At 46.3% G+C, this 19,963-nt stretch overlaps 1 protein-coding gene across 4 annotated transcripts in view; it reads left to right on the top strand.

The window, feature by feature from the left end:
• Positions 1-17,065, top strand: part of runx1t1 (RUNX1 partner transcriptional co-repressor 1) — a 50,119-nt gene extending 33,054 nt beyond the window's left edge. Inside the window, exons 4-11 of one of the 4 annotated variants that reach the window (XM_062446150.1) lie at positions 1,537-1,626; positions 5,543-5,724; positions 8,408-8,733; positions 9,509-9,597; positions 10,057-10,270; positions 10,529-10,597; positions 13,085-13,275; positions 14,130-17,065. In XM_062446150.1, the coding sequence (XP_062302134.1) occupies positions 1,537-1,626; positions 5,543-5,724; positions 8,408-8,733; positions 9,509-9,597; positions 10,057-10,270; positions 10,529-10,597; positions 13,085-13,275; positions 14,130-14,444 (1,476 nt within the window). In that variant the 3' untranslated portion in view covers positions 14,445-17,065. Of the gene's footprint in view, positions 1-1,536; positions 1,627-5,542; positions 5,725-8,407; positions 8,734-9,508; positions 9,607-10,056; positions 10,271-10,528; positions 10,598-13,084; positions 13,276-14,129 lie in introns of all 4 variants that reach the window. The other 3 variants (XM_062446151.1, XM_062446149.1, XM_062446152.1) reach the window with 3 other exon arrangements.
• The last annotated feature ends 2,898 nt before the right edge of the window (positions 17,066-19,963 follow it).

Genomic DNA, 19,963 nt, shown 5'->3' with positions numbered 1-19,963 from the left:
AATTAGCAGTCTCCACGCTGGTGGGAGACTGGCGAGGCTCGGCTAGCTGTCAGCGTGGGGACTACGCAATCTGGCCCAACAGATGTAAGCCTAATGCAACAAAATTCAGGTCTGGGAAAATAACACAGGGAAAGGAAGAAAAAAAACAAGCCTTTTTCTTTTCTTTTTTTTTCTTCTTCCAAAATCTGATGTTTTTCTTATTTCTCTCTATCTCTCTCTCTATCTCTCTCTCTATCTCTCTCTCTCTATCTCTCTCTCTTTCTCTCTATCTCTCTCTCTACCTCTATATCTCTCTCTCCCTCTCTCTCTCCCCTTTTCTTGGAACAGTATCGTGAAAATTAAAAACTAGTGTCGTGAGATGTGAGATGGATGTCAGTGAGAGAGAGAGAAGGGAACATTTGTTTTGGTTGTTTTCTTATGGGGGGGGGGGGGGTCGGGGCAAAGCTATTATCGGGGTCCCGCTCTATCAACAAGAGAGTGAGAGTACAGAGTGGACCACACACACGCACACACTCACACACGCGCACTCACACGCCTTTGCAAATACATCTCTATCTCTGTAACCCAAAACACACATATACATATACCTCCCTCCATGTATCTGCCGCACTTACTATACGCACTATTTATTGTTTTCAATTAGGATAAGAGCGTCTACTAGATGGAGACATGTAAAATGTATGATAGTGCTTTGTTAAGCTGGTTATATTTATAGCCTACTAAGAGTGCATTTAGTCTACTGATTCCAATATTACCTTTACTCATATTGAAGACGCTTTTATGCAAAACGACGTTCACAAGTCCATATGGTAAGAGCAACAAACAATCAAGGACAGGATCAATAATCAAGTGCACAGTTCTACAAGAGGTCCAGTGGTTAAGGCTCGGGAACAGTCAATGTTTACAAGACACAGTGCAAGAACGGCATCACAGAGAAAAACTTGATCTCAACTAAAAACAAAGTCGAGTTGCTAAATAAGGAGTATTCCATCTTTATCATCCCATCTCCACTCTGACAGTTCAGTGCTTGTTCCAGTATTGACCTTCAATGTCAATAGTAGACTACTGCGTATTTGTATGGGATTGTAACTTCCGCTCTGCCATTGTTATATGTTGTTATTTACACGCACTAAATGACAGGCTGAACGAGCCACATCTTGGCTCCTTCTCCTCACCGCTGTAGCCCCACACATGTGGCTTCCATTAAAACCCCAAATCATTCAATCCAGAGCAGGATACAGCTTAGCTTCCAATAAGTAATATTATCACATAATGTCTTCCACATGGATTCATGTGTGTTTTTCTGCTTTTTCTCCGTTTAACTCTCTCTCTCCCCCCTCTCTGTCTCTCTCTCTCTCTTTCTCCCTTTCTCTCACTCTCTTTCTCTCTCTCTCTCTCTCTCTCTCTCTCTCTCTCTCTCTCTCTCTCTCTCTCTCTCTCTCTCTCTCTCTCTCTCTCTCTCTCTCTCTCTCTCTCTCTCTTTCTCCCTCTCTCTCTCTCTCTCTCTCCCTCCCTCCCTCGCTCTCTTTTCTCCAGAATTCCACGTTAACCATTGAGGAGTTCCACTCCAAACTGCAAGAAGCCACCAACTTCCCCCTGCGTCCTTTCGTCATCCCATTTCTAAAGGTATGACTCAAGTCCCCTGCATCCGTCTCTGGAAACCATTTTAACAGCCACGGCGCAAATGTGCATAATTGCACATTTTTCTTTCCCCCCTGCTTGTTCTCCATCTCTCTCTCTCTCTCTCTCTCTCTCTCTCTCTCTCTCTCTCTCTCTCTCTCTCTCTCTCTCTCTCTCTCTCTCTCTCTCTCTCTCTCTCTCTCTCTCTCTCTCTCTCTCTCTCTCTCTCTCTCTCTTTCTCTCATTCCCTGTTTCAATGACCATAGAGTCACAGCAAGAATGAAAGCATACATGTTTATGTATGCTTTATGAGTTCCTGCTGTGTGTTGTTGCTCTGTCTCAACTATTGGGTTGTCAATCTTCATCCTCCCTCCATCTCTCCTTCTTTCTATATAAAGGAGCTCCTCCACCTTCATGCCTCAGAGAGACTTTGCCGAAGACACATCTGCCTGCTTGATCTGGTCGTTCTTGTTTTCCGGTGTGTTCTTCTCTGTGCTCTCAGCTGACTGACAGCATTGAATTTCCTGTTCCTTAGTGTGTGTGTGTTTGTGTGTGTGTGTGTCTGTGATTTAAAGGATTCCTATGTGCATGTGTGTCTCGCTATACATGCATTAGCATCTGGTGTGTGTAAACCCACTTGTATTTGATCTGGAAAAAACAGATAGAGTGATTTGAACTGACATAGCCTCAGCAACCATAGCAAATGCTGGGTTTGGCTGCATCACAATGTGCCTTTATTCTGTGTTAGAGGTCTAGGGCCCTGCTCCCAAATGGATTTTTCTCTCCAGCTACATTTTGAGGCGTTATTTCCCATTTTGGACTATAAGCACTGTAACATGAGAGAAGGTACTGGAGTGACTAACATTTACTTGTGCCCCTGATTCATTGCATTTGTCAGTGAGACCTGGGTTATTTCCATAATTCTTGGGCTCTGTGTGTGTGTGTGGGTGTGTGTGCGTATTGGCGTGTCTGTTTATTGAGACTGAGGAACTCAAAGAAACATTCTGGACTAACTTAAGATTTGTATCAATGCCCTATTCAATCACTCGAACCACTCAGATAGGCAAATCGTGATCTTCCACTGAGATTGGATGATATGTGAGCCGTAATGGTGCTCAGGTGAAAGACAGAAAACGGGTTTTGTTTTGGTTGAGCGTGAGAAATGGATGGGCGGTATGGAGGCACAGGGCACCTCTGTGGGTGCTGTGTAGGGCCGTGTCCAGATCGGGCTGTGATCATATCTTTGTTGACGGATAGAAAACATCGAAAACCAGAACGTAGAACCTTTCTCACTGGACTCTCTCAAAACCTTTCGCGGAATACGTTTAAGATATCCCAAAAAACTCGGAAAATAATATAAATAAGTGATTTATATTATAAATACAAATCTCCATCTCTCTCCCCTTCTGCCTCACACTGTCCCTCTCTTCTCCCTCCCTCCCTCCCTCCTTCCCACCCTCCCTCCCTCCTTCTCTCCTTCCCTCCTTCCCTCCCCTCCTTCCCTTCCCTCCCTCCCTCCCTCTCTCCTTCCCTCCCTCCCTCCCTCTCTCCTTCCCTCCCTCCCTCTCTCCCCCTCTTCTCTGATTGACAGCGACATAACGCGGTTGTTATTTACGACAGCCAGAACACGGGTACCACAGAGGGCCTTGTGCCTCCTAGCCTCCAGGTGACATTACTCTCAGCTCCATTACGGCCATCGGAGGCCCGGACGTCTGGCCCAGCCCGAAATTGGTCCCAACAGAGACGTCTAACTGGTTGTGGACGGATAGTGAGGCGAACAGGGACCTTTCTTTCTACACTCTCTTTTTCTTTCCTTTGTGGTCTCTATCTCAGTCTATCCTCTATTGTATTGTCTTCTCTCTCTCTCTCTCTCTCACTCTCTCTCTCTCTCTCTCTCTCTCTCATTCCCCTGCGCTCTCCTGGCCATATGGTCTCTGTATCACTGAGTCGGAAGGGAGAGCCGAAATCAAAGATGCAACTTTTCAGGGTTTTTTCCCTCTTGTGCTCTCTGGCTTTCTTTCTCTCGTTCTCCCTCGTCTAATTTTAGTGCTTTCCCTCAACGGAGCCTTTAATACCTGGGACCATATGGCGAGGGGGAGTTGGGAGATGTGTGTGTGTGTGTGTGCGTGTGTGAGGGGGCTTTTATAGGTACACAGAAGCCCAGCTGCAACAACGTGCACCAGGACAGGTGGGGCGGAGGGGGGGGGATTCATTAAGCTAATGTTACCTATTAATTTTTTTTGTCCCCGTTGTAAAGTTGCTTGCTTTGTTGTCACAGTGACTTCAAGGTTCTGAGAAAACAACCTTCAGGACAGCCACCATAGCCAAGTAGCAACATGCGTCTGTGTACATTCAAGGGAGAGAGGGTATAATGTGCATTATATGGGAGAATCTATTTTGTTTAACATGTTGCAATAACATTACTGTTTTACAACCCTAGATAGTAAAACCTGAATCCTCACAGCATCGACAAAATGCGGTTGTTCTATGTGTATGCATTTCTAATGGGATACCGTCATAAAGACGTCGCCGTAAACACAGTACAGAAAGATTTGCCCAGTTCTGATCCAGTCCCAGCAAAACTCATCAAGTCCGGTTGGTGCATAAGGGAAGATGACTCGGCTAAACGAACGCCGCAATTATGAGGACCTCCTGATTAACACAAGCAAGAGTTCACCGGGGTCAAAGCAATCCATTTTTCTTTTCTTTCTCAGAGGGAAGTAGTAATTACCGTCGTAAACTAGAGATGGATCATTAAGTCTGACAGCTGTGAGGAAGGACAGTAGAGAACGATCTGCGTCTTTCGCCCCCGGCAGGTCGATAACTACTATGTTGTGGTGAAATATGGAGTCAACAGCTCATCCTCAATATTTAACCAGTTTGGACCTTGGATTGGACGCAAGTGGACGTAGCAGCCAAATGTAACCGCCGCAACATGGTCATTTGAGAGGATCGGAGAGCCACAATGTAGAGAGGCAGAGAGCGAACGACAAAGGGAGAGGGTTGAGGAGGAGTAGGGGGGTGAGGAGAAGAGCGCGAGCCATCTGTGCGAGCGCGAGACCAAAAACGAGAGGGTTAGGAGCGAGGGAAGAGGAGCGAGGACAAAGAAAGCCCGACAAAGTAAGAACCGGCAGTTCCCGGAAAGGCCAGTGCCGATCCGGACGCGTGCAAATGGCCCCCTTCTGACTCCCCCACTTTGTAACGAGAATGACACTACCCTTTCATCATGTGGCCTCAGAAAACTCTCCATCAGGCTTCTTTGAAGTCACGCGGGCGTAACTGGAAAAACCTCTCAAGAGTGTCTTCAGAAGAAAGCAGGACCACCCCCGTCCTCCGATGCCCCTTCCCTCAATCCCCCATCCGGCTCTCGTTACCCCACCAGAATGAAAGGATGAGAGCAAAAGGACTGAAAATACCTGCTATTTCCGACACCTCTGCTTTGAAGGTGGCACTCTGTGTTTCCTTCAGTTTTTTTTGCAGAAAGACCCCGGGAGGACTAATGCATGCTGGGTCAGTGACAGGAAGCTGGGGTCTTGGTGGAAATGGGGAACAGTGCACTGAAGGGGGAAGTGACACGGCAAAATTATCTTCTGCTTTAACTGAAAAGGAACTTCAGAGGTTTTAATTCCAAAGGTTATCCAAGTGTTCTGCAAAGCACCTTGCGTGTGTGTGTGTGTGTGTGTGTGTGTGTGTGTGAGAGTTCTTTACCTCAGTAGACCTGTCACAAAAAGTTTTTTTCATGAATGATTGACTGATGAATTGATGAATAACCACCAATACTCAACACGTTTTTGACCCTATTACAGAAACCACGACGTCTCCCCACTTGGCAGAAGCCATGCTTCTCGTCTGGATCTCTGCACCTTGACACACCGAAAAAGCAACTTCAACCTCCAGCGCTAATCACCGTCTCCCCCTACAGGCCAACCTGCCGCTACTGCAGCGGGAGCTCCTCCACTGCGCCCGGCTGGCCAAGCAGAACCCGGCCCAGTATCTGGCCCAGCACGAGCAGCTCCTCCTGGACACCAGCACCTCCTCGCCTGTGGACTCCTCCGAGCTCATGCTGGACGTCAACGACAACGGCAAGAGGAGGACGCCCGACAGGTGAGTCCGGCCCAAACTCTGCAGGCGGAAGTCACATGATCGGGGGGGGTTCGGAGTCCGCCAGGGGATCGCCTGATCGGGGCGAGGGTTAGGTTCTGTGGACCGTTGGGTTGAATGAGGGGAACCTCCAGTTCCACACAGTATGGCGCACGCCTGGCATCGGGAACGGGGCTGACAACTGATGGATGACGGACGAGTCGGTGGCGCTGCGATCCTAATAACAAGAGAAGAAGGTTTAACGATATGCTTCCCGGCGAGGGGATGTCGAGGGGTTACGGTCTTGTGCCGTAACTGCTCGTAGGCAGCCAGGAGATGGACCTGTCAAGAATATGAGATGTTATGTTACGCGCCGGGGTGCATCTTTTCAGCACTCTGGGCCTTGTGGCGTGGCTCATTGGGTTTTTCAGCTCTTCTCCTTAATGGTGCACAGCCAGCTGTGTCCACCAAGACCGAGGCGTGTGAATCAGGGCCAAACTCCCATCTGGAGAATGTGTGCAGTGTGTGTGTGCAGGTGTGTAAGTGTCCACGTCACCGTGTGTGAGTTTAGTAGTAAGTAAGACTCCGGCTCCGTCCGGGGTCCCTGCCCTGCGCTCCTCAGCCCAGCAGAAGGGAGCTGAGACGAGCCATCCAGGGAACGTGAAGACCGTAAAGCTGAGCCGAGATCTCCAGACTCACAGTCTCTATTCAAGCCTCCAGAGAGCCAGAAACCGATATTCCATATTCCGGCCATGAGGCTGATGTGTGCTTTTCGAATTGTGAGAGGAAAATTCCTACGGGGATAACTTTTTTTTTCTTTTTCACATATATATATATATATATATATATATATTTATATATATATGTACATACAAGCAGGGAGACATTTTTACTTTTTATATTTGCTGAGGGGAAAAAAGAAAGGAATAGAGGATCAGGTATGAATAATTCTCACCTCAGTTCCCAGAGGTTGGTTGAGCTGCCTTCTTTTCTGTAATACCTGCATATTTGCTGCTGTGTGCGGTGCAGAGGGTGAGCCTATGGGGAGATAGGTATGTGTGTGTGTGAGCACGGAAGATATGCAGTTTTATGTCTGTACGTGTGTGTGTGTGTGTGTGCGTGTGTGCACGTTTGCGTCTATCCATGCATTCGTTCACCTATGAGGTCAGGCATGTTGGCGTGCATCTATGTGCGTGCCTGAGTGTGTGTGTGTGTGTGTGTTTGTGTACACGTGCGTGTGTGTGTGTGAGCCTGGGGAGATGGGCTAACACATACAGATGAGCCCTCCACACCAATCCGGCTAGCTAAGCACCTCTTGTTTCTGCTTACCTATGCTCTGCTTCCTTATTGGACCCCAAGCAAAGGGATATCGGAATTTGAATGGAAATTTCACTGGTCCTTAATCACAGAATACAATGCATGGTCAATTCCCCTCTGATTAATATCACAGGCCTTGGGGAATTGGTTAGGAATACACATTGCACCTTGGAATGTTGTGCCTTTTTGCATTGCGGAAGTCTTGCACAATTTGTTTTCCTTCCCCGAGTTTGTGTTAGAGTCAATGTACTCATTCTCATATTTTGTTATGTATACCATATTGCCGCATAGTTATTTGAATAAGCCAATAAAGTATGCATAGAACTGCTGCACCATAGAATAGGGGAAGACAATTGTGCCTATGCATACATACAGATTGTGTGTGTGTGTGTCTACGTTTAAGCATGAGTGTGAGTGACTGCCCTTGAGTTTGTGTGTGGTTCTGCTTGTGTATGTGCCTATATATGTGTTTACAAATCAGCATTGTTGCAGACCAGGACAGCCACTGGCACAGTGTGTGTATGTGTGTGTGTGTGTGTGTGTGTGTGTGGGGGGGGGGGGGGTAATAGAGGAAGAGGGTGCAGGAAAGGGGGCAGGGAGGGATGGAACATATGGACTGCCAGGGTTGAGCATTAGGAAACCATAAAAAACAGCTCATTAAGAAGTTCAATCTGTTTCTGTGGTAACGGGAGGGAAAAGAGAAGTGAGAGAGAGAAAGAGAGAGAGAGAGAGAGAGAGAGAGAGAGAGAGAGAGAGAGAGAGAGAGAGAGAGAGAGAGAGAGAGAAAGCATGAGATAGAGAGTGAGAGATAGAGAGTGAGAGAGATAAGGGGATGGGAGGAAGGGCTAGAGGGGTTTAACCCTGAAATGTCAATAGGCACACACGTGCCCATGAACACACACACACCTGTATTACACACACACACCAAAGGGGTATCTTTTCCCTGAAACAGCCTCAACAATTTACCACAAGATTCCCCAGGTGCAAGGTATATGTGTGTGTATCATGCCATGAAGGGCATTCTTAGGAGGACTGTTGAGCTGTAGCACGACTAGTCTCTAATGTCATGGTTTCCAAAAAACTGACCTTTCTGCTTATTTCCTCCTTCCTTCTTCTCCTTTCCCCCCTTTTCCTTTTCTCTCCCCGCCTCTTCCTTCCGCCTCTTTCCCCTCCTCCTCCCCCTCTCGTTTTCCAATCGTCTTTTCCAATCACTTTCTCCTCTCACCCCGCCTCCCCCTTTGACCTCCTCCTTCCCTTCCTCTCCCCCCCCCGCCTCATCCTCCTCCCACCTGATATCCTCCACCTATCTCCTTTTCTTTTCCCTCCTCCTCCCCCTCCCCCTCCCCCCCCCCCCCTCTCGCTCCACCTCCCCCACTCCCCCCTTCCTCAGAACCAAAGAGAACGGATTTGGGCCTGAGCGGGACTCCCTCCACGCGGAGCACCCCAACAAGAGGCCCTGCACCATCAGCCCGGGCCAGCGCTTCAGCCCGTCCAACGGCCTCTCCTCCTACCAGCCCAACGGGGGTCTGGCCCACCCCACGCCCCCGCCCCCGCACCCGCCGCCCCACCCGCCGCAGCACTACCGCCTGGACGACATGGCCATCGCCCACCACTACCGCGACTCGCCCTACCGCCACCCGCCCAACCACAACCACAACCACCGCGGCGGCGGCGGCGGCGGCGGCGGGGAGCTGAGGGAGAGGCCCCGGCCGCTGGGTACGAGACCCCCGGGAGAGGGAGGGAGGGACGAGTTGCTGACGAGGGAGGGAAGCAAGGAGGGGAGGGGGGGGGGAGTGTGATTAAGGAGTTGAGGAAGCAGGAAGCAGACAGAGGTGGGGAGGGGAAGTGAAGGAGTGCCAGAGCCTGGGGGGGGGGGTGTATACGGAGGCAGGGGGCTGGGGGGAGGGGTTGGGGCTGGGGGCATGGTTGAGGGGGGTCACTGCACAAATAGAGAAGAATCTGTCTTGAGTGTATCGCGGTGTGCATGAGGCTTAAGCTTCTGCCCTCAGTGCATGTGACTAGTTCAGTCTAAAAATACCAAAGACATTAACCATTTCTGGCCCAGTGATGGATGTCTATGAGAATGTGTGTTAGCTTCATCAGTGTGGGTCTCACTCTCCGGCTAGGTGGTTATCCCCTCAGGCTAGTTCTGGTGATGGAAGAGATGGGGTGGGGGTGAGGGGGTGGAGGGAAGGAGAGAGGGGTGAAGGGAGTGTGTCATCCGGGAGCTAATAAATGATGGACAGACAGGAAGAAGGAATATTCCATGTGGGTCTGTCTGTGAGAGGGCAGCAACTGACTAGCTCTCTCTCACTCTCACCCCCTTTTTTCCAAACCCTCTATTTATCTTCCCCCCCACCCCCCCATCACTCTATTTTCCCTCTGTCCGTCATACCTCTATCTTACTCTCTTCTATATCCATCCCTCACTTGGCCTTCCATCCATCTCTCTTCCCTTTTCATCCCTCCGTTCCTCTTCTATCGCTTCACAGGAATGCATGGGGGAAGTCGACAGGAAGAGGTCATTGACCACAGACTCACAGAGAGGGAGTGGGCGGAGGAATGGAAACACCTTGACCATGTAAGAAAAGTAATAACATTTTTTTATTACTATACTGTGCCTAGTCTACCTCTGCCTCTTTCTGTGGCTACAGAGTTGGTGTGTCACTGGAAAAGATGATGAAAAGAATGGGGGGGGGGATCCATACTTTTGTTTGAGAATGACTGCGTCCTGATGTAGCCAAGGTTGACTTAAAGAGAGATAAGCATTTTGGAAAAACGGAGAAAACGTTATTTATACGTGAGTGTGCACTTACAGTACTTCGATCGTGTGCGGCCCCTCAGTTTGAACGATTTCGGGGGGGGGGGGGGGGGGGGGCGTTCGCGTCGGAGTACCTCGCGCGGGGCGGCGCGCGTGTCTGCGAGCAGTTCAGTTCAGAACGGGGGCCGACGCGTCCGCACCGCCTTGTCGTCATTGGTGTGTGTCTGTGTGGCAGTTCAGCCTGGTGAAGCCCCTCTATCTGTGTGTGCGTGTACTCAGCGCCTTGCCCCTCCACAGTTGCTCAACTGCATCATGGACATGGTGGAGAAGACTCGCCGCTCGCTCACCGTGCTGCGCCGCTGCCAGGAGGCCGACCGCGAGGAGCTCAACTATTGGATCAGGCGCTACAGCGACGCCGAGGACCTGAAGAAGGGCACCGGCAGCAGCCAATCGCGGCAGCAGAGCCCGGCGGGACAGGAGACCGCCACGCCAGGTACGGAGGACTTGAACTACGTTTTTTTTTCTTCTAGGTCCTCACTGTAGACTTTCAAACGGCATCTGCTGGAACATAGAGGTTAGAGGATAGAGCATAGAGGTTAACTGGTTAGTGTTTGGATTAGTAGTTTGTGGTATGATTGTTTATAGTTCGAGTCGAACATTGTTGGTGTTTGATCCTGACAGGTGACATGACTGCCTGCGTGTGTGTGTGTGTGTGTGTGTGTGTGTGTGTGTGTGTGTGTGTGCCTTCCAGAGATTCACAGGGAGCTCATGCACAGGCCCGTGTCTGGTTATGTTCCGGAAGAGATCTGGAAGAAAGCCGGTGAGTGTGGCCCTCACGCCCCACTGAAAGCGTCCTGCAACACGCACCCGATGAAGTCACACACGCACACACATTGTTTGTCGCACCAGCATGGTACTAGGGTTCACTCTGAATTCTCCCCCGACACATTCCAAACGTTTGCCTTGACGAAGATTGCCACATGACGCTCTCCCTAGCGTTTTGCGGCCGCGTCGTTATTAAGCAAGCTTCTAAACCTAAAACAGGTGTCCTTTTCATCTGTCTGCGGCATTCAAACACGTACTATTCAAACAGAAACACTCTGCTATTCTCTGACTAAGAGCCTCCCTTTAGAATGTTAACGCCTAGAGCACTCAGCCTTTCCTCAACTAGAGACTCTAAAGCTACAGACACAGAAGCCTCGGATGGAGTTCTACGCACTAGAAAAGGAATGCTACGTGAATTCTACAATAGTAAGCCTGGAAGACAGAGTTTCTCTGTATGAGGTTTGCACACTCCAAATATGATGTCAGATCATGAAATGGTCTTAACGGTTCTGTATTTTTTATTTTATTTTTAAGCTTGAGTAATCCAACCTCGTTTTTACAGCAGTCTAATGGTTTAGCTATTAGAGGTACAGAAGCATGAATTCTGCTGTTGTTTTTTGTAACCGAGGCTGGTTTGTCATACCATAAGAGATTTTTACAATACAGTTAAAAATTGACCAGATCATATTTATAAAGTGAGCTGAATTGTTAAAAAGACTTCCTGGTTCCAGACTGAAATAGACTGACCTGGAATGGTCGTTATTGATGTTCTATGACAGCGGCTACAATGTTCTAAACTGCTGAGGGAATGTTCTAGAATATCAGGAAGAGTTCTGTGAAAGGCAATCTCGTCTGTGTATCTACCAGTCAATGGCACTTCTTTGAAACCCCAGAGGGGAATGAAATTGACGCCCTTGCTTGACCAAGCGTGATGTGTGAAAGATACTCGGAACAAGTAATATGCATTTAAATTGAATTGAGTTGCACAGCCGTGACTCGACTACCAGCTCTCCTCCCTTCAGACTGATCTTCCATCTGTGGTGTTTGGTGTAATCACACTTCCCTGCACAAGGCATATATCAAGAAGCACTGAACAATTTCCATGACCTCAGACTTCACAGTAGATTTAAGTTCCAGTGGAGAGAAAAAAAAACAATTGAGCTCAATCACAATAGAGAAAATGTCTACCTTTATGAAATAGCGTATACGTGCAGATGAATGTAGATGTTTTGATATGGTGTTATGTAAAGGCAGCATGTCTCTCCAATAGAGGACAACTGGGCTATTGGAAGATGGAAATATATTGGATAGAAAGAGGTGTATGGGTTCCTTGTTTCGAAAATCAAAGAGTTACGTCCATGTTTGCGACACAATCTTTTTTTAGTCCCCTGTATTATTTTCAAGAATTTATTGTGGTGTGAAAGTGACAGCTTTGAATATGTTCTACAGAGGTTTGCAAAATTATATTATTTACACAATGGCAGACTGCAGTGAATACATCTGTTTCAGTGGGCTAAATGTTTACAGTTGGTGATAAATATTCAAGCACCTTGCACAATGCCCTACCGGTCCCCCACATTCCACGCTGCATGGGCCTTTGGGATCACAATGGAAATGCATATAAATTGCTTGATTTGCATACACAATTAGTCCAGTTACTGCCTTGATGGCAGCAAACAAAAGAGAACTGCCTGGCTTTGACGTTCAGCTGGAATTCCACTGTTTAACACCCACACTTTTAGGTTAGCGAGCACGCAGGCAGAAAATTACTCCAAAATTGTTACATTGCTTTTTTTTGGATTACCTGAGATCAATGCCATTGCACCTTCACACAGAAGTTTCACTATAAATCGAAAGCAAAACAATACCAGCAAAAATGTATTTTTTATGATGTTTACCCATTGTAATCAAAGACAGGAATCATCAGTCCAATTAATTTTGCAATTCTAAACATCATGCATTCACTTGCTAGTGGATCAAACCAATTAACATACTACACTTTTTTTCAAAGGCGTGTGCTAATTGGTCTTTGATATGCAAAGACAATAATTTGTTTCAATTTAGCTCTCAGTTCACAGTCTTTCCTTTACAAATGCCTGAGCTACAGGAAATAAGGGAATTAGTGTTTAAAATCAAGTAAGACACGTGAAATCCGCAAGCCTTTGTTTTCGTTGAAAGTTCAGTAGATAAAAGGAGCAGTCTCACTTTATCAACATCTCAGGGTTTAAAGACTCCAAATTCGACTGCTGAGTCGTATTTGGAAAAGGAAAAGTGACAACAGATGCATTAATCTACAGGTGTTCAGTGAGCGAACCTGGGTCCTTCAAACCCGACAACAGACTTAACCTGACTTGGTGAAGTGTTTGGCTCCTTCAACACCACACTAGCCTTGTCAGGGGCAGCGTGCTGGCCAAGAGGGTCCAAGTATTTCACTGTGGTTTGTCAGCTGGTATTTGAGGTCCTCTCCCGCCCTGTCTTTCAGAAGAGGCTGTGAACGAGGTGAAGAGGCAGGCCATGTCGGAGCTCCAGAAGGCTGTGGCGGAGGCCGAGCGCAAGGCCCACGACATGATCAGCACCGAGCGCGCCAAGATGGAGCGCACCGTGGCCGAGGCCAAGAGACAGGCGGCCGAAGACGCGCTCACGGTCATCAACCAGCAGGAGGACTCCAGCGAGGTAGACCCCCCCCCTCCCCCCCAATCCCCACAGCCTACATACTGTTAACGAGTCATTCGTTATGTATCAAGTATTCGAATGCTCATTTCTGGACTGATGATCTTGTTAGCTTGTAAAGCGTTGGAACAACAAGGTGGAGGACGATTAGTTGTCGCCACGATCCCTCCGAAGGCAAAAGAAGATCTTAACGGCAGCTTAAGAGAAACAGCAAACCAGTTAGATGACCAACGCAGTCAAGTCTATCTGTGCCACCCCCCACCACCAACACTCTTCTTTGCTCCCCCCCACATTCGCTACCGTGTTTGGAAATGCCGTACAGATCTGACATTTGGAAACGGAGAAAGCAGTGCTCAGTTACTAATTACTGTTGGCAACCTCAGTGGTTAATCAGTTGGGGGGGGGGGGGTATACGGACTCAGACACACACCTGACTTTGATTGCGAGAGTCATGTTTACAGAAGGGGGTGAAGGGGGGGTGGGGGTGTGCTCCTTTTTTCAAACCTCCCCCAAATCAGGTTCAGTAGCTGTTTATAACTGAGGTCTGCCGTCTCTGGTGCACCACCAACATGCTGTCGTAATGTCCTCGTCGTTAACTTGAAGGAGGTATACAGAAAGGCCTTAGGTGTAATCTGAACCAGAGCTTGATCTCCTCTCTAGTTTGTGCGGAGCTAACGTGTTACTAATGTGCCTTGGCAGCTCATTCCTGTGGCTTCTGCTGCCACAATACCTTTGTAAATCATTTTTATTTGAGTAGAGTATCAAATACTGTGGGAAACGTGTTAAAATGACTTGTATTATTGTTAGCATTTTGAAAGTGGTTGTAACCCACTTTCCTCTCCTATCCATCCATTTAGAGCTGTTGGAACTGTGGGCGCAAGGCGAGCGAGACTTGCAGCGGCTGCAACACAGCTCGCTACTGCGGCTCCTTCTGCCAGCACAAGGACTGGGAAAAGCACCACCACGTGTGTGGCCAAACCCTCCAGGCCCAGCAGCAGCAACAAGGAGGAGGGGGCGTCCCGGGGCCCGAGACCCCCGCCCCGGTCAGCTCCTCCTCTGCCACCCCGAGCAGCGGGGCCGGTAGCCCGGCCGCAACCCCGCCTGCCAACGCCACCCCTCGCTCCGCTACCCCAGGCACCCCCTCCACCACCCTCGAAACGGCGGCGCGCTAATGATGGCAGACGCTCAACCCCCGCACCCCTCCCCCCCTCCCCCCCACTTATACTCCATTGTCCCTAACTCTTCCCACCTGCCCTAACCCCCAACATGACTGTCTCACTTGCCTCACTTACTCAAAGATGCTAATGCTAAAGCGAATGTGCTAACAAAGAGAGATGGCGACGATCTATCTATCTTGGACGGAGTAGTGACCACAAAGCAGTAAGAGCTCCATATCGGGTCATATTGACTTGCCATGATTTCAAGAACGCAAAGATATTCTTTGTTTTTTAATTATTAGATGTCCTTCAACCTTTACTATCGCTATTATTGTTGTCTACGTTGTCGTTGTTGTTGATGTCATTGTTGCTTATCTTCCGTTTCCTGTAAATATGAACGTAAAGAGACTGAGCAGAAACAGTGGTTAACTCCAGACAAGTATATCTGACCTCCCCTTTGCTTTTCTTTTTCTAACAAATTGCTTCTATTTCCTTTACCTGGGATATGAAACGAGTTGACCTCACAAAAGACACTTTACCAAACAACATACCAAGGGATTACTACATGACTTAGCTGTAGCTGTGTAGAGCTAAAGACCACCAATCCTCTGCTAAAGGAAATCAGCAGACCCACGTGTCCTGGAGGGCGGAGAGACGGGCCGACTGGACAGAAGAGGAGCAGACACACACTTTGGCCAGCAGGATGGACGCTGAATCTCTGGGTTGCAAACTGGGCTTCTCAGACATCTACAAGAACAGGGCAGATGTGCACCAGATTGTGAAGAACCCCAGCTGTTCATCCTGTGCCCCCCCCCCCCCTGATAGCCTCCCCTTCCCACTACCCCCTCCCCCTGACTTTTAATAATATCCAGGTCAATGGGCTGTGAAACACAAAGCTGTCGCACTGAAGGATGGCAAAGGCAAAGGGAATAGCAATCTCGGATGTGACATAAATATTTACCTTACATGTGGAGGGGGTACTGTAGTCTAGAGAATCTTTGGGCGATGTCATCGAATAAAGGAACAGCTTTCAAGAAAGGAAGTCATCAGCCTACCCGTGTGCAAACTGTCAGAACCTCACGATGACAGCCACTGGCAACCAAGGGCTGACACACCACAACACCATGACATGTCACAGTGTCTTTCTCCCAAGACTCTGGACAGTCTAGACCTTCGTACCCAACTCTAAGCCCGCCAATATTGCTCTATACTATTATGTTTTCCTCCTTGTAGATCTCCCAGTGTTTAACATTTCTGTCCTGTGGCGTCACCGATGGTTATTTATTGTATATGTGTTGGACGCTTGTGGAAATACATAGTACTTTAAACAGTCACAACTTTTTGGTCCTCATATCCCTCTTCTAGCCAGTACAAAAAGAGAAAAAAAAAATGAAACGTAACTTTTCGGAGCTGCTTTTCTATTTATGTGTGTAAATGGTAGTTCCCTAGTAGTTCTTTGAGAAGGAAAGATGCATTTTATTTTTTATCTGTTAGATTTTTCATTTTTTATTGGTCGTAATTTTTTTGTCCTCAAGAAAAGACACGCTATATCTCAGAGCTGCTACCACAGTCTGAACCAGATTTTTTTCTGAGAACTAGCATGTTACATGGAATGCTAACCTTTTAATGTTTTTGTACAAGGGACGTACATAAATGTATTTGCACTGTCACAAAGGTTATTTCAGCATGCTTCTTTTGTCAAAACTTGTTTTTCAGGTATAGTGCCATGCTTCACCAATTTTTGTATGTAATGCTAGCGTACCCGTTCCGTGCATTTATTATTATTTTGTAAAGCTGGAAACGTGTAAACACAACCCACTTATTGTTAATAATTCGTTTTTGTTGTTTTTTTCCTGACCAAGATGTCATAACTTTTACTTTAAATAGTTACAGGCAGTGCATGCACATGACTGAACATTTGTTCAAGTATTTGTTGTTATTTTTCACAAAAAAATGAAGAAAAAACTCTTTAAAAAAATCTCTACAAAACTAACTATCCAAATGCAAAGGTGTAGATTCAGATTGACAGCTTTAACAATGCAGAGCACCAGGTAACACACAGTATTAACACGAGTTAAAAAATGTGGACGACAGCCAAAGACTGACACCAAGGACCAAACCCTGACTCAAGATATAACAAAAATAGGTTTCTTCACCTAACTGTATGGTTGTTTATTTTTTTGCTGTATTTTTCCAAGCTTTCATGAGTTGGAGTAGTGGATGGCGGTTTCAGTTTCAAACTTTAACCCTTTCCTGTTCAGAAGCATGACCAGCCCTTGCTCAGCTTGTGTGGGCAAACTAAGAATTGTGTTTTACAGCATTAGAGATCATGTCTTATAGTGGAACAGGAGCAATAATACCAAGGGTGTCACATGACAACCGCTGTATCCACAACAACGGATCACTTGTTGTATTTGTGAGGTCTCCTCCCACCTCTTATGTTAGTGTGCTTTTTCCCTCATTACACAAATATCAGACTTTGCCTCACATCAGCTTTAAGCAGTTGGGGAGTCATGAACCCTCAAAAGACAAGAGAGTTGCCGGACTTTTCAAAAGTAATTTAAACTCCTGGTTTTCTATTCTCAGTGCACGTCGGCAGTTAGATTCCATACAGATAACAACGTCATCATATCTGAACTTGAACACACTTGTGTCTTGTGTTGAAGACACTTGTGTCTTGTGTTGAAGACACTTGTGTCTTCAACACAAGGCTAACAAACCTCAATGATTGGCAGAAAGAGAGCACTTATCACAACGTACACAATACTCTTTCCCCCTAAATACCATGGTGCTGCGTACAAACGTATTTCACCTTTGACCTCCTGGTGCGTAGGTTCCACATAGGTTTCAGATCGTTTGGAGTCTTTTTTCTCTCTCCTTCCTCAGCTCTCTCTCGTACAAAACCTGCATTCTTGACTCTAAAGGGTTAAATAATCCAAAAAGGTGTCTGACACCAACTCATGACTCCTCAGAAGCTGTGAAGAAAGCAGCAAAGCTGTTTAACACAAGTGTGTTGTATTCAAAAGTATAAAAAAACAGGATGTGTGTGTTCATTGTTATCAGGGCAAACCTGGGTAAAAACATGAAGAAATTGCTTACCGAGTCCTTGAGAAGCTCTACTTATATCCCTCCTCTCTCTTCTCTTCTCTATGTCTGTTTTGCTACAAATTCCTCTGTGGCAAAAAGTCTCACTCTACCTCTTACAGCACGATAAGAGCACCAGTCAATGAGCAGACACTGGTCTAGTCGAACCAAATGGGCACAAGAGAACAGGAAATGAAACCCAAAGTTGAAGCTCATACAGCTGCAAAACCATATCACTACTTGGTAACAATGCAGACCTCATGAAGAAAAAAAAAAAAACTTAACGAATAGAATAAAATGAGAAAAAAAAGAATAAAGAACTTTTGTTACGTTCCTTTATGCTTGTCACGTTTCTAGAATACGTTGAAGCTTTGATTTGTAAATCTACAGATCAAATAAACTGTGCTACTTTTGAGGAAAGTGGTGAATCAGTTTTGAAGATAAAAGCATTGGTCACAGATAAGAAATGGTGTTGTCTCCTTCTCCCTCTTCTCTTTTCTCTTTGTCTCTGTTGTAGGACACGCTTAATGGCTTGTCCACTAGATTTGTTTCAAAGAGGAACAATTCTCAAAATATGAAGCTTGTTGAAAAGATGGATGAAGGCTTGTGAATTTAAGCATGCCAGTTTTTCAGAATCAGTTTGAGGGGACAATTTTATTTCATTTTCTTATTTCGAAAAAAAAACATTGGAAAATTGCCTCGGGGTACAGTTTTAAAGCAAATAACTATGATTTGGGGTAACTCTGGGCCGGGAACGGGGTGGTTGGGAAATTTATTGTGAAAAAACTGAAATGATTTGAACTTGTTGTGCAATACTTAATTCAAACAGGAACCACCGAATTGACCGACCCCAGTGGTCTTAACATCACATGGGTTTAGTACACTCTAGAACTTTGAGTCTACTATGTCATACTTGTGGTTTCTTGTTTCAATTCTTCGTTTTATTTTCTTTTTTTTTAATTTTCTTTTTACTTTTTTTGGGCTGTAATATATGGTCTGTCAGTCTGTGAATCTTTGCAGTATAATTCTGGTATTGTTGTTCTCTTTACAGTGTAATAAATATGTTAATACCTGCCTTGGCGACTTGAGTTGTGTTCTATTTGTAGACAGAAAGAGAAAATGAGTCGTTACGTTGTCTGTGTACCCAACTTTGTTCCTTGTCTGTGTTCACGGAGGAATAACCAACTCCACGTGTTAAAACATGAAAGCGTGAGTTGCCCCCTGACGTGTTACTTTAAGTGTGAATGTTTTTTGCAAATATTACTGCAGGCCTACCCTGTGCTCTGCAAATGCACTGGTTTCTGATTATAGAAAATGTTCCCTTTGAAAGCCACTCAGTTGGTGCTCTCAAAGGCATTATTCCCAAAGCACACTCTCTCCCCGGGTGTCCCTTTAACTGAGCATCTTCAAAATTGCCAAGATTTCTACCCTCTTGAAATGTTGTCAAAGTGGCCTCATCCAATATTTTACCAGGGGATGCAGTCTTCTGGTGTTTTTTGTGGTCTTGTCTGATCATGATGAATGAATGATGACTCTGTTTTTCTGCACCCATCGGTGGCGTGTTCTCTCTAAAGAGTCCCTCACCCATTAGGTATTGGTCCACAATGTCTTTGAAGTCCTGGGTCCCAGTGTTGCTTTTTGGGGACTTTGATCAGGCTCACAGCTAGCTGCTAAAAGTGGCTCAGTCAGTTGTGGAGTTAGCAAGACACATTGAAAAGAAGGGATTGAAGATTATCCACACACACACTCCGATATGACAGTGCATGAGAGGGATTTGATGTTTCAAGGCATTGGGTGTTGTGGCAGTGCATTCCTCCCCATGCTGTGATGAACACCAACTCTTGAGGTGTCAAAATGATTAAGACACAACCAACAATGGGGTTTTAGCTGGTAAAAGTGGTTATAAAAACACATAAACGTATGGATTTCTCTCAGTAACAAATCAATTGGATGCACACATAATGACATAAGTAAACATCATAGACATTGATTTCAGGCTAGCTAAAAAGGATCCAAAGATGATTATAGAGTGGATTAAAATAGCATCTTGATGTATAACATAATTTGAATGTATTTGTTTCACACATTTAAAGCAGTTGGGGCGACAGAGTTCCAAGTGGTTGTAGTGGTCAGCCATTTGTATTCCCCTACACAGAAATTGCTTAATATGTTGTCATAATGCTAAAATGTTTCAAGTTATCACTTGAGAAGTTTTCGGCCTGACACAAGTGGCTTTTCCCTTTTCTTGTCTTCCACCTAATTCATATTTCAACTAAATAATGTATTGGTTTAACTGACAAATTCTTGTCTTCCTTATCCTTCCAAGTTGTTCAAGCTGATTGCTGCTGGTCATGACTCATTGCTGAAGTGTTTGGGCCAGCTGTAGTAAAAGGCTAGGCAGACACAGTTGACATTGAAAGAGGTGACACGCTGTCAACCAATTAGATTAG

The sequence above is a fragment of the Osmerus eperlanus genome, chromosome 20 (assembly GCF_963692335.1).
Source record: "Osmerus eperlanus chromosome 20, fOsmEpe2.1, whole genome shotgun sequence".
NCBI lineage: Eukaryota > Metazoa > Chordata > Actinopteri > Osmeriformes > Osmeridae > Osmerus > Osmerus eperlanus.
Note: the sequence above shows the minus strand (reverse complement) of the source record. Positions and strands in the feature narration are given on the sequence as shown.